General features: G+C 40.7%; 2 protein-coding genes across 7 annotated transcripts in view; one reads left to right on the plus strand and one right to left on the minus strand.

Annotated features, from left to right (window-relative positions):
- fancc (FA complementation group C) overlaps positions 1-5,590 on the plus strand; it is a 35,317-nt gene extending 29,727 nt beyond the window's left edge. The window contains exon 15 of the mRNA XM_085181199.1: positions 1,701-5,590. Within this exon, the coding sequence (XP_085037325.1) occupies positions 1,701-1,853 (153 nt within the window). The 3' untranslated portion in view covers positions 1,854-5,590. The remainder of the gene's footprint in view (positions 1-1,700) is intronic.
- Positions 1,601-14,156, minus strand: part of aopep (aminopeptidase O (putative)) — a 90,019-nt gene continuing 77,463 nt past the window's right edge. For 4 of the 6 annotated variants that reach the window (XM_085181197.1, XM_085181192.1, XM_085181193.1 and 1 more), the window contains exons 16-18: positions 13,089-13,175; positions 12,851-12,999; positions 4,157-4,289 (exon numbers count right to left, since the gene is read on the minus strand). In XM_085181197.1, coding sequence (XP_085037323.1) covers positions 12,859-12,999; positions 13,089-13,175 — 228 coding nt within the window. In that variant the 3' untranslated portion in view covers positions 4,157-4,289; positions 12,851-12,858. Of the gene's footprint in view, positions 4,290-8,619; positions 13,000-13,088; positions 13,176-14,156 lie in introns of those variants that run through there. The other 2 variants (XM_085181195.1, XM_085181198.1) reach the window with 2 other exon arrangements.

A 14,156-nucleotide genomic window follows, 5' to 3' on the forward strand; every position in this document is an offset into this window, starting at 1 on the left:
CACTTACACAGACACACACACAAAGTAGGTACACCAGCACTTTGCATAACCTACTGGGTTGGAGGGTTCAGTGTCCTGCACCAGTCTTTTTTCTACAATTTCATTGTACATGTACAATGACAATAAAGTGCTATTCTATTCTAATCTATTCTTGGACATTTGGAGGTTGAAACATGGATCAGATGCAGCCATCTGAGAATATTTCTTGATTCTCTTTTTAACAAACTCAATCCTGTGGCAGGTCTTTAAAGCCTCTAAAACATATATGAAATCTGTCATCTTTATTATGCTTTAAAAGTGTAAAGTTTGGAGACAAAAGTGACATGTAATTCCCAATAGCAATACCAACACTTTGGGAATGTGAATCATTCCTAGTATTTAGTGCCTTTTAATCCCGATCACAGATCTGAGTGTGTTTTGTATAAAAATGGGCAAATACTTATTTCAAAAGCTTGTCTTACACTATTAACTATTAGAAAACAGTTATATGTTTAGAAAATATTTATTTTTAAAATTATTTTATTTTTTAAGCACAAATACCCTAAAACACCCCCGTTCGTTCAAGTTCATCTGCTAATATAAGTCATTAAAAAACACAAACTTGTTCATTACTGTTGTATAGCCTTAATAGTAATATTCTACATTAGATGTTTTTCCCCCTATTAATACATTTTTATATTTTTTATTTTTTTTACGTTTAAAGTCTGAAATAAAATAAATTGTCCTGCATTTGTCCGTCTGTCCTGTTACTCTTACCAGAGTCTTTTTGGATAGCTCCCCTCTATTGGTCCGCTAGTTACATGACTTACAGTAAGTTGTATTAGTGTTTTGGAGGGAAATCCTCTATAAAAGCCAGAGTAAACATCAATCTTTCATCAACCGTTTTTTCCCCATGTTTCAGAATGGTTCACAGATGCGTTAAAACATAACCTGTTCACCCTGTTACCCTTATTTACAGTATAAACAGATATTCTTTTGTAATTCCGATCAAATGGTTCATAAACATGTTAAAAATAATGTTTATGGTCTTCATTTGCTAGCCTGTTGTGCATCACGTGAGGAATAATGGTTGATTTAAGCATAAAACGTCCACCCTGTTACTGCTTTCCACAATAAGAGGGTGGATACACAGGAATGGGCAGGTAGATCACTGGTGTGATATGCACATTTTTGTGTGTATTTGAAATGTATTCAAAACCATGAGGTGAAAAGCTGTTTAGTTTGAATAATCTTTCAGTGCATTCATATAATATACATTTTTCCATATTTTGGTATCTAAACCCCAAAACATCTTAGGCAGCAACACTGTCCACGTAAAGGAAGAATATTAAAAATTAGGTTTGAGTGATAATGATGCTAATTGAAGATAAAATAAACTGACATGATTGTATTTCTATTTTTATATTATACCTTGTATATAAAATAAAAGTTATAACAAAGTCAAAATGTATAAATGGCAGTGGTTGCTGTAGCTGTTGTCATGATTAAAATAAGCAAGCATGACATGAGGCTTTATTTTGAAGTACTTGTAAGTTATCATTTCTTTGCTTAACTAAAAAGTTATTTTAGTATTTTATTTTTTATGTGTCTCATATGCATCGTGTTTGTGTGTGTGTGTGTGTGTGTGTGTGTGTGTGTGTGTGTGTGTGTGTGTGTGTGTGTGTGTGTGTGTGTGTGTGTGTGTGTGTGTGTCAGTCCAGGTGGTGGATCAGTCTGGTCTGCTTGATGAAGCAGCATGTGTTCTCAGCTCACTGGAGCTCAGACTAAACGAAGGATGTTGTTTATCAAGAGACACAGTTCATCTAAGGATCAAGGAACTTCAAAAGACGATAACGCAAATGCCTTCAGAGTGAGCAATAGGCACACACGCACAATTACATACAAAATTGTACAAAACCATGCAACTGTGAGCTCATCCCTGGGCTTTTAGCTCGTTTGCAGAATAACAAATAGCCATGCTCTCTTGTTGATATACCGTGGAGGGGTGACAGGACTGTGTCAAAACAACGGAGCCAGGTCACAATTAGACATACGCACACAAAACACAACTGCCGAGGCCCACAAGGACACTCGGCGTGACAGATCACGCTGCATAGCAGCAGCAGCAGCTCGTACGACGTGTCAGAGTCCTCCCACTCTCATAATTGCCTCACAATATAAATCCTTCATGCTACACATGCCGACTGTAAGACGTAGGTTTGTGGGGAGGAAAGCCAAATGCCAGTTATTGTCGTGTAATTACTGTTTCTGGCTTGAAAAACATGCTCTAACAGTGCTGAGTGTATGTTAAATGTAAATGATTAATGTCACTCATGCAGATATTTCTGTATGTACATTTTAAATAGCTTTATTGTTTGTAAAGCTCAAGGTCTAGGTCACATTTGATTTAAAACTGGAAGCAAATGGTGCTTTTAGATTACACTTATTGCTACTACTAGCTGACTGCTGCTGGAGTTGGACAGAATGTAAACAAATACATATGCATGTGCATGTATTTATGCAAACTATGCATGTATAGTTTGTAGAAGAATTAATTTTTGGCTTCTTTCATTATTCAGGAAATAGTTTTTGTTGTATGATGCATCATTCAAATGAAAAATTAGAGTGATTTCTGGAATTTGTGTGCTTAAAAATGTCATTGAACCATTAAGTATTAACAGAACATTAGTGCTGCGCTGTTTTTTTGTTTTTGTTATTTTTATGCTCTGGATTTGTGAAACAAAAGATATACATCCTCATATTAATCAATTAAATGCACTTGTTATGAAACACCTTATTATAAGTCTCCTCGCCTTCTTATCCTCTGCATGTCATAGTGGGATATAAGTCCACGCTGAGCTTCCCTCCAGGTGTAGCCCATCTCCTGTAGCTCTGCCGCAACATTTCTCCTCCAGGTGGTATTGAGTCTGCCCGGCTATAATAAGTGTCTCGGATGTGTAATTTACATATAAAATCAGTGTAACATCCACGAGTGCCTGACTAATCTTCAGATTTTCTCTGTTTTGTCTCTTAAACAAAAGCTGTACACGGATTTTTAACAAAACATCATTTTATTTTAACATAAACAGCAAATACAAAAAATCAATTATACACAAACAGGTTTGCCGTTAGTATCTGCAGAGCAGAAGATATGCCCTGAGAGTTGCCTGTTTCAATACAGAAAAAAACTCGAACATTACTCACCTCAAAGAATTTCCAGTCTAAACCCCAAAGAACCGAATCGTGACTTTAGACTAAACAGACAAGAACTCACACTTACACACACACACCTACACAAACAGACACTAACAGCAGCTCAGCTTGGATGAACATGCAGTGACTTTTCCTTGAAATATGTTTTGTTTTTTACATAATTACATAATTATTTCTTTTCTATTTTCCCTTTCCACACCAACAATACAACATCTCATAATGAACAGATTGTATAGTTATGGGTTACAATTTACTTTTCCCCTTTTCAATTCACTTCTTCTGCTACATTTAAATAGGAGAATGAAATTGGATTAACTGACTGGTGGGAAATCAGCAAACAGTCAAAAATTGAGCCAAATTTGACGGATGAGGTTAAACGTTGTCCGTACAAATATTTTGTGTGTAACAGAGTCATCTGAAGCTGTTAATCAATTTATTCATTAACCAAATATATTAAAATGTGCAGAACTTTCCATTTTACTGGTTAACAATTTCCAGTCACTGGCATTGTACATTAACCCTCTGAGATCCAAGTTGCAATTAATTCTAAAACGCACGGCACTTTCAAAGATGCATAAATGCATTGAGTTGCTGTCATATGATTGGCTGATCAGAAATCTGCATTTAGAAGCAGTTGAATTGGTGAACCTAACAAAGTGTCTTGGCAATCATGGAATAAAGACAATAGAGACTCTATACAGACCCATCACACATTATGTCTTATTTTACACAAATATCTGTTTCTTTTTTCATATGAAGGGATTGGGATTAACACCTTTGATGACTCAGTCCTCAGAGGGTTAATAAAATATGAATAATTACTTCAGCTGACCAGCAAATATACCAGCATTCAAGCCTCCGGCTGACTAATTGTGCACATATCTAGCACATACCAGCTATTTCTTAGACTTGAATGAAAAGAACTGCTGTGCTCCAAACTTTGCCAGTTGGCCTTAGTTGCAGAGCATGAATACAACCCTCTGGTTTTCACACTGCTGAGCTATTCTGCAGCATCCAGGCAAACGAGCAGGTGAGTGCTGGACTCTCGTGCGGCTGCTGTGCCAAACTCCTGTCCCCTCCTGTCTGTAGTCAGCAACCTGGAAGAAAATGAAGAATATGTTCACACCGGAGCCTTACAGAACATTTGGTAGATGCTTACAATGCTCTAACGGGTTATCTATGTGCTGTGAAGACAAACACACAATGCCGGTTTTAGTCCAGTCTAAGGAATCCAACGCAGGTGTCATTGGCTAAGATGCAGGACATACAAGTAGAAAATATTTCAGAATTAAATAAAACACATTTTAATATCCTAAAAAGACATTTTTCCGTTTGCTCTCAATGTCACCAAGTTCAAAATCCAAAATATTCAACAAAAACAATGACAACAGTACATTTAAAGTGTTAACCAATATCTTTCTGCAGCCAGGTTTACCAAGAAGTCCCAGGCCTATCACACAGATGTTGTTTTTTTTAAATACATTTGCTCCCAAATATTTCTTCACCTTTTAATAAAACGATGTAGAGTATTCTCTTAAAAAAATATAGTGCATTTCATCTGACTCCAGCGCCCCTGCTGTGTGGAAGCTGCCGTCCCGCCATGGATCGATTATATTTCTAAACCCCCAAAACTGTTCCATAACTCATATCTTTCATGTGATGTCCGTTTGGTTCTGCTCTGGTGGTGAGTGGACTGGATTCCTGTTCCTGCTGAACTGAGCCAGTGATTCTGTAGGACTGATTATCAGCTCAGTAGGCACAGAAATCCAAGCCCAGATCTCTCGTTCTCACTCCATCTCTCATCAAGTGCTGGCTCCGAGCATTGTTTTTTCCCTTTGTAATGGGGCAAAAAGCAATTCCAACTCAGGTAGCATGTCGAGCAGCGTTCCACCCACTTTGCTAAACCCACGAGAAAAACCGTACAGCTGACACTGTTGGATTTCCCCAGCTGTTGAACGTTGCAGCTCGCATGGTTGAAACTTAACAAGTGTCAGCGAGGCCACCGATAGATGGTGGGAGCTGGCACAAATTAAGTGTACATTTTTGACATTAAAAAAAAGACTACAAGGGTACTTCGAGAGTCTGATCATAAAAATTGAAATTTCAAATCCACATTCCACTCCCTGCTTGCGATGAGCAGGGAGTGGAAGTTGGTTCAAACTGCTTATCCTTTGAAATGGAATTCAATGCTTCAACTCCCTGAAATACACTTGATGTTCAACAGCCGATCAGTCGAGTTTCACATGCATGAGAAGAAGAAAATGTGGGCGTTGTGGGGCGAATAAGTTTATTTTCGGTCTCTTTATACAATGTTGCTTTGTCCTTTGATGTGCAGAGGACCATTTCCTTCCCATTAGAGTGTAATAAATCACCTTTTGGATACGGGCTCTGATGGCAATTCCTCTCTTTTACAGGCCTTTGATGGTCATTATTCTTTTAACAGGCCCTAAATATAGGTCTAAAAATGGCAGGCTCCACATGGCCCTCATTTCTAATTCACACATCTATCCTCGTTTAGCCGCCATTTTCTCGTTGTTAATATAGAGCGCTGTAAATGCCTCCTCACGGCTTCTATTCCAAAAAGACTGACCGGTTTTAAAATACATTTTCAACCATCTGTCACTGTTTTGATCAGGGAGCCGTTGGTCCAGAATAGTATAGATTTGCATTACAATTAGCTGGATAAAAAGTGGACTCTGGCACACACTACACCCACATCTGATCAGAGGTTATACTGCAAGTTAAACTATAAAGTCAGATTCACTCTCTGCACATAGCCCAGCTGCACAGCTGATGGGTGCACTTCAGTTTGTGGAATTCATTTTCCTGAGATGCGTTTTGTTCACATATTGTTGTATAACCCGTCCAAAATAACTATTTTTTGTGTTATGTGAAGTAGGACTGAGTTTTACTGATCATTCCGTTGGAAGAAGTTGCAAAGGAAAATACAGTCGTCCATGATAAGCTTCATACCATGCGTGCATTGTTTTTGTATTAAAGCTTATCTTGACTAATTCAGGAACCTTCTCTCAGTCTAAGGAACTTGGAAAGAAAACCTTCTCTCAGCACTCTCCATGATGCTTGAAACAAAGCGTGTGTAACCCAGCTGAGAATTCCTGTTTTTCATGTTATCAGTGGGGGTTTTCGCAGGATCACAGCTTTTTTGTTTCTCCCATCTCAGACAAAACAATACGACGTGTACATCGCCACATTAAATCTACTGGAGGAACTCAATACAGAGAAGGGGAGACCTAAAATAATGGAAAGACCTTGAAATTACTATCAGCGTTTCCATCTTTGAGGCCTCGGTCTTGTTTTCCCTCCACAGCGTGGAAATGTGTGAGAATCGGTCTGCTTTATGGGTCTCTGTATCTCGGCTTCCTCGGGCTGAGATTAGATCAAAAATCAATACATATCAGCCTGGGATGCCCAGACAGCACTTTTGGCTGCCAACGTGATTTTAGGTTTTAAACCTGAGGCACTTAAACTTCTTAAAGGATCATTTTTGAAAAAGGGATTTTATGATGGCCCTGTCAACCTTTTTAAAAGAAGTTACCCAGCTTTACCCCAACATGACTGATAAGTTAAATGAACAGTTATTTGACTTCACACTGATGCCACTCGATATGAAGCCACAGCCAGCAGCATGGTTAACTTATGCCTAATATAAAGAATGAGAACGACGCCGGCGGCGGCGTATCAGCAGGGTGCCACTGCGGGTGCTCAGCGGCCGACGGAGACTCCAGGAAGCAACTGCACCTAGCCAAGAAACCGTCTCTCTCATATAATCCCCTGTAAAAACCGAAAAGTCAGTTTATAGCAGAGTAAATAAACAAAGTGAATGACTCAGCTTTAGAGGATTTCGCAGCCTATCCTCACGCTCCCTTTTCAGGCCTGTGCTGAGTTCAGCTTTGGCTGCTGGCTTCCTATCACGCAGGCAGTTATGAGAGCGGTATCAAGCCCCGCTTTTGAGTTTGGGCAACGCAATTCACAGAATGTTTACAAAAAAATGTTTACAAAGCAAGACGCCAAATCTAAAACCCATGTTACACGCTAATTCCAAACCGGTTTCTATGCAGTATGTTCACACGGGAAAACTTGAAACATGAGACCGTGCTTCAGGTGAAAGCAAGTCTTCAAATGTATCAAATGTCTAAAGTTTTATGGTCACCTGATCTTCACACCTTGAGTGGAGACTTAGAAAGGCTTAAATTCATTTTTTTCACCTATAGCCTGCAGGAAGTATTAAGTCAGTGTCTCACAATGGCCTATTAATAGTTTATTTTACATCTGTTCATTTCATCCATCAATTCTGTGCCACTTTTTTGAGTCCAAAGTCTTGATTTCAATCATATCATTACCTTGTATTATAGAGTACTCGAATCTGCTGAGGGTGTAGTTAACGCTGCATCGATGGTGATGAGCCTGATGATGGTAGCCGTTGCTTAAGGACTGATGAAATATCTGTCAGCACCATTAAGCAGAGTTTGGGTCTCCCCAGACCTCATTAGTACCTCAAGTACACTTTCTCTCCTGAGATACTCTCACCTTCTCTAGAACTATAAAGCGTGCAACCGGCATCATCTGCAGGATTATCTCTTCTACTACGCAACTAAAAGAAGATAGAAGCAGAGGGGTGGAAGTACGGAGCAGGGAGGGAAAGATGAAAGGAGGAGAAAGAACAACAGGCAAAGCAGGAGAGCGAAACGTGGCGCTCATTAGTAATCCTGCGCAGTGTTTTGAATTTGCGAAGGGGGTGCTTGCGTGTTTAATTCTTCTGAGCGAGGTCGTCTCAGTGGAAAGTTTTTCCAGGCATGCAAGAGGAGAGCTATTGAGAGCAAAAGAGTGAGATAAGTGAGAGTGAGTGAGTGAGATAAGGGGAAAAAGAAAAGTGAAATGAGATTTTAAACAAATTAAAATAATTTAAAAAAAGGTAAAAAGATGCAGAACAATCAAGCAATGAGTGGGAAAACGGCATAAAACAGAGAAGGGGAAGGGAGTGTTGTATAAACACACATTGGATAATTGAAGTAGGAAAATTAGGCCCAACTGTCCACACATGCACGTAACCGCCACTATAAAAACTTTGTGGCACATTTCTCTTCTCTCTTCCTCCCACACCCATTTGTCGTCTCCTCTTTGTCTCCCTGTCTGGGTCATGCTCTCCTCAGGTGCAGAACTTAGCCACTGTGAACAAAGAGGGAATCAATCACTGTTCACCAATCAGCTAAGCTCTGTGTCTGGCTGGAGAGAGGATACAAAAACCTGTCCGACGTGTACGCGCTCTTACAAAACAGCCGCAGTGATGAGCTCCTTCATCACACTTTCCCCCTTTTTTTCCCTTCTTCTCCTCCAAATCACCAGCTCCTCAAACACAATCACACACTCAGATAATCAAGTCTTCTTTTGTTTGTTTTTTTGTTCCCCCCCCCCCACACAAGTTTCTGGAGGACGAGTGTGTTTATGTATGTATATAGGAGGGGCTGTGGTTGCCATAGCAGCCGACTGGGTCAAGGCTGTGTGGTAATCCCTGGCAATGTGATTTTATCATAAGTCACAAATCAGCACGCCAGGAACCCTCACAGCCCAGACATGAAAGAACAAGAGCTTCACTCTTATTTTCTCTAGTTACATCCTCAAGTCCAGCTCCAGTCCAATGTGAACCTATAACTGCCTTCAGACTATATATATATATATATATATATATATATATATATATATATATATATGATTTCAGCTTGTTTGTCTCTTTCAGACCTGTAGAACCTTGTCCTCTCTCTCTCGTACTATTTCCTTGGTCACCCCTCTCCTCGTCTCCCATTCGCCACGCTCGGCTAACCGGGCGATATGCCCCTCATTAAGCGGATCAAGAGGGATTCCAGAGGCATGTACCGGAGGGGGAAGAAAAGAATGAGGGAGTGAGCAGGGAGGGGAAAAAGAACTTTAAAAAAAAAAAGACAGGGAGAGACCACCCTTCTCTTTTAAAGGGTTGTGCTTTTTGGGTTTAGGAACACAGAGCAGGGAGTGAGCCTTGACAGACATGTTGTTTTCAGTTAAAACCCTCTCAGCCCGCCTCAGCCTAATCCCACTGTACTGTGGTCTGTGTGAGGGTGTAAAAGGGTACAGGGAGGAACTGTTCTACTTAAGAAAGGACGACGCTGGAACACAAACTGAGCAGTAAAACATAAATCCGTCTCCCTACAGTGCGATATGAAAAAGCAGCGGGGAGGTCTGTTCATCCATCATTTTAATTGGTTAGAGATCTGGACCTTAGCTCAGTTGACTGGCGTGATCCGCTGATGTTTATGGAGGCTTGTTTGGGTCAGTCCAATGGGAAGGAACAATAAAAGTTAGAAAATTTGTCTCTAACTGCTTGTTTTCTTCTTCTATTGTTTCTTTTCTTCCTCACTTGTAGTAAGACCCCACAGAGTGTCGTGAGGGATTGAATGATGACGAAACAGATCGGTGGGTACAGACAGATAGGCGCTGGACGTGTGCGTGTTGTATGTGTGTGTTAGACAGATTTATCAGGACTGAGCCAGATGCCAAGCACCTGTCGAGAAAGCCTTTCACATCCGGTGCAAATGCATAAAGCTTTCTCAGAGTGCGTGCATGTGTGAAGATAAAAGCCCGTCTCGGTCATGGCTTAAAATAGGATTTAGTGCTGTAAGTCACTCAGGATGATGTGGACAACTGTTTAGCAGCACCTCATGACGCATCCTGTGTTGACCGAGGTTGCTGACGCTCCCCCTGACCTTACACTTAGTGTAGCAACAAAGCTACCTGATGTGTGTGAATGAAAGGGTGGGGCATAAAGAAATGTGACTGGGTTTAGCAGTGTTTGTATTTTGCCTTAAAAGTAAATGTCAAATCTGAACAAATAAAAACCATCCAAAAGTCAGCAGCTTCATACTTGAACACTTGAGTTTCGGGTTTTTATTTTGAAACACATGGATTAGAAATCTCAATAAAATAAAATAAATACATAAATAAAAAACATAACTGGAAGATTTTATTTTAACCCTGAATTTGACAAGTGGATGGATGGACTTGCTACTGCTAATTGAAGGCTTTTATTTTGAAAATTCCACACATTTTAGAGCATATCTGTCTTCTTACTGCTTCCTGTCAGTCAGTGTAGGGTCTTTGTGGATAAAACTATTTAAATACGGTGAAAATGTGTGTAATCCCAAGCAGGGCTCTATAATCACGTTGGCTCTATAATCAGATTCAGTCGCTTGGCTGAGACACAGACTGAGAAGTTTTTGCAAAGAAAAACTATCAGAAGTGTCCTCCAATCAGAATGAGAGCAAGAGGAGATTCAAATCTTCCAATCAGATGATGAAATCCAAATAGATCCTAGCTCGTCAGCTATCAGCACCTGTTGAGACCTGTGTCAGTTAAGCAGCAGTTGTGATGACAGAGAATTCTGTGTAAAACTTCCCTCAGGGCCACCTCCAGAGAAACAGCTTGTGAAGTCAAAACCATAACTCATCAACATGGTGTAAAAACTGTGAGTGGCCCTCGAGGTGTGTGTGTGTGTGTGTGTGTGTGTGTGTGTGTGTGTGTGTGTGTGTGTGTGGAAGGGGGGGGGGGGGGTATTGTTTCTGTACTAATTAGAAGATTGTTGAGATTTTTAAGCTTTTAACAAACCATTGAATTTATATTTAATATTTTTTGTTTTAATTTGCTTATTGCTTCCCTCCGCTTTCTGCTGCTCATCTGGGGTTGGTCCTAGGGGAACACCGAGGCATTCCCAAGCTAGGTAGGAAATATAATCTCTTCAGCATGTCCTGGGTCTACCCTGGGGTTCTTTCCAGGTAGGACAGAGCATCTCACCCAAGAGGCAACCTAATTAGATGCTCCTTCAATTTGGAGTCCCTCCCCAAGGACTGAGCTCCTCACCTTATTTCCTAGGGAGGGCACAGGCACCCCTCTGAGAAAGCTTACTTCCACCGCTTGTATCCACAATCTCATTCTTGCAGTCACTACCCACACAGTTCGTGACCAGGTGAAGCTAAGGACGTAGATCGACCAGTAAATCGACTGTTTTCTGACTGGCTTCCGATGTCTTTGCTGGAGAGGAAATGCCATGGAGAAAAAGGATCGCTAGTCTAGACTCGAGGAGTAAAGACTTGGCTTCAACACATGGGTCTCGTTCTTTGCCAACCGAGCTATGGGAGCAACCACAGACCATACAATTTTTCAGAAAACGTCTAGTATTAGTTGTAGCCTGACAACACTGACGTTCGCTAAAACAGATAAGCTGCTATTTTGAGTAAAAATTGAACACGTTTTCACTAAGAATGACTTTTTCACGATCCAGCTTTACAGTAGCAAAATAATATCTTGTGTCCTTGTGGCCATAACTTCAATTCAGTTCAGTTATTTGCACTTTTAAAAGTAAAGCTATAATCTCAGGGTATTTCGCTTGAAAGTCAATAAGATTTTATAACACTATTCATAACATACTACAGCACTCTAATAATATTTTGAAGAATAGTTGGGTTGCTTTACTTCAACTGTCAACCCTAGATCCACTTAATTGCCTCGTCTCATTATTCATTATTAATGTCAGTAATAACAGGACTGTTATGAAAAGATCAGCAGCTTCAAAGAGCCCTTGTCCTCCCTTCTGCTCCTTCTCTTCCTTCTTTCTCTCACTAAACCATTTTTTCCTCTCTCCTTCATTTAGAGTCAGACCAGTGCACCCCTCACTGTACGGAGTCATCCAAAAGCCCAGTGGTTGACAGTTGTGGTTCTGCATACACACACACACATACACGCAGGAGGAATTTCAGGGTCAACAGTATGAAAATGCCTCCACATCGAGTAGAGACCATCCCGAGCCCATCAGAAAATGCTCACTGACCCGTTCCCCCTCTCTCTCTTTTTTTCTGTCTTCCCCCTCATTTGTTTGAGGAACACATTCCCAAATTCCTTCTCTGACAAACACATCCTGACGGCGCTGCTGTGAAACCACGGAAAAGGCCCCATTCTAAGTGTACAAACACACATGTGCATACACACTCAATAAGCTCAGGAAGGAATGTGCAGTAAAGGTAGCCAAGTGACTCAAGTGCGGACTGTCCGCTGGGGTAGATGGAATCAGGATCAATTCAACACAAAGCTTTCTTTTACAGACTCCATTTCAGGCTAGAAGGTCAACTATGAGATAAAGATAGTGGCTTTGTAGCCGAGAAATATTTAAAAACTTCAAAAGATAACAAAGTATTGATTACTGGTTCTTTTTCCCGTGTATGGTTCAAGCAACTCACCGAGCTATTAAAGCATCCTGTTGCAGTCTGAGCTCCAAATAAAAAGCCACCAAATCCCTGAGCGGGTAACTTGTAATCTTATTTTATAAACCTAAGCAAATATAGTTTATATTTCTTATTTGGCTTGTTTGGAGAATTCCCACCATTCTGTGCCAGTGAAAGCCACTAAAATTACGATTAAACCAGAATTCCTCTGAGTTGATTATGCAATAACGAGAGCAAAAAAAGAAGATGAAAAAGGAAAACTAATTATGCTGTCGGAAAGCTTTCAGTCAGGTTAAATTTATTACATACTTTATCTCAGAACAACAGCATTCATAAAAATAAAGGCCAATATGTTTGACAGCATCTGTAATGAAGAACTGAAAATAAGACATCACCTCTGCTGTTATAGGACCATCTCCTCCACCACTCTGCGTGCCGATTGGTCCATCTCTCCCTGGACTAGTGAGAGGCAGTGACGCGCCAGAGCCTGCTGCTCAGGGTCCTCCTGAACCATCAGCTCCCCGTACAGATACACACCCATGGCCTGGAGCACACATACACAAAAAACTGTATATTTAGTTGATTTTTTCTCAGGTTGAATCAGATAAAGGCTTCACAGCTGTGCGTATTTACTTGGTCATGAATCAGAAAGTGCTCCACATCTCCGTAAGCCTGAGCGTACGCGTGTTTGACCACAAGTTCACACCAGCGATGTCGGACCTGCAAACCAAGACAGAAGATTGTACACAGTAATGATTTTGAGGAACGACTGACTCCTAAACACATCTTATTGTAGTTTGGGTTTTTTTTGCATTCGCCACTTTGACAGATATATTTTCCTGCTTGTAGCCAGTGAATTCAAACATGCGATTAGCCAAAACAGCTCAAGCTGGGAGCCTGTGGACTGAGTCATCCACAATCGGAGGTTTAATATATTTAATATTTAAGAAGACTGAGATGATTTTCTCTCCGAAACAGTCTAAAATTCAAGTAAAAAGTTTGATTTAATTCCACATGTGCGTGTGTGTCGAGGTGTATTTCTACTGTACGCGTGCATGTGTGCACTTGTGTGCGCATGGAAGCTAACGCTTGGCCTTTCTTCCAGAGGATCAATAGGAGCTCTGTTGCCGCGGTTACAGGAGAGATCAGAGACTGGCTCTGTCCCTGCCTCAGCCATCATCCTTCATCATCTGCTCCGAGCGTGCACGTGAGCATGTGCGACCGTGCATGGATCTGCAGCAAGTGCGTGTATGGATATACAGGCAGACACAGATGATAAAAGAGACAGAAGAGCGATTTGAAAAAGGAAATGTGGATGAAAAATGTTTTAAAGAACTGTCGCTACTTTAAAGCCTGACAGTTTCCCCTGGCTGATTTTTTTGTGGGTGTTTCAGTCTTCTCCATAACTATCTCAGCACACTCAGGATGATAAACTGGTCCTTTGGGCAGTACAGTGACCAAGCGTGGGATTTCTGGAGATTGATTCTATTTCAACACCTCAGGCTTTGGGCATTTCTAAAGGAGCAGTACAGATATTCATTTTGAGATAGTGTATTCTAGAAAAGAACCAATAGACTCTACCTTTTTTTTAAGCAGTCACACTCTTAATAGGAGTTTTTGCTTTGCTTGTGCAAATGTGGCCCTGGCCTCCACCTACTTGTGCAGCTTAAGAATGGAGTCGGAGCAATGCTCTATTTACAA

This window comes from Neolamprologus multifasciatus, chromosome 12 (assembly GCF_963576455.1).
Source record: "Neolamprologus multifasciatus chromosome 12, fNeoMul1.2, whole genome shotgun sequence".
NCBI classification, from domain to species: Eukaryota; Metazoa; Chordata; class Actinopteri; order Cichliformes; family Cichlidae; genus Neolamprologus; species Neolamprologus multifasciatus.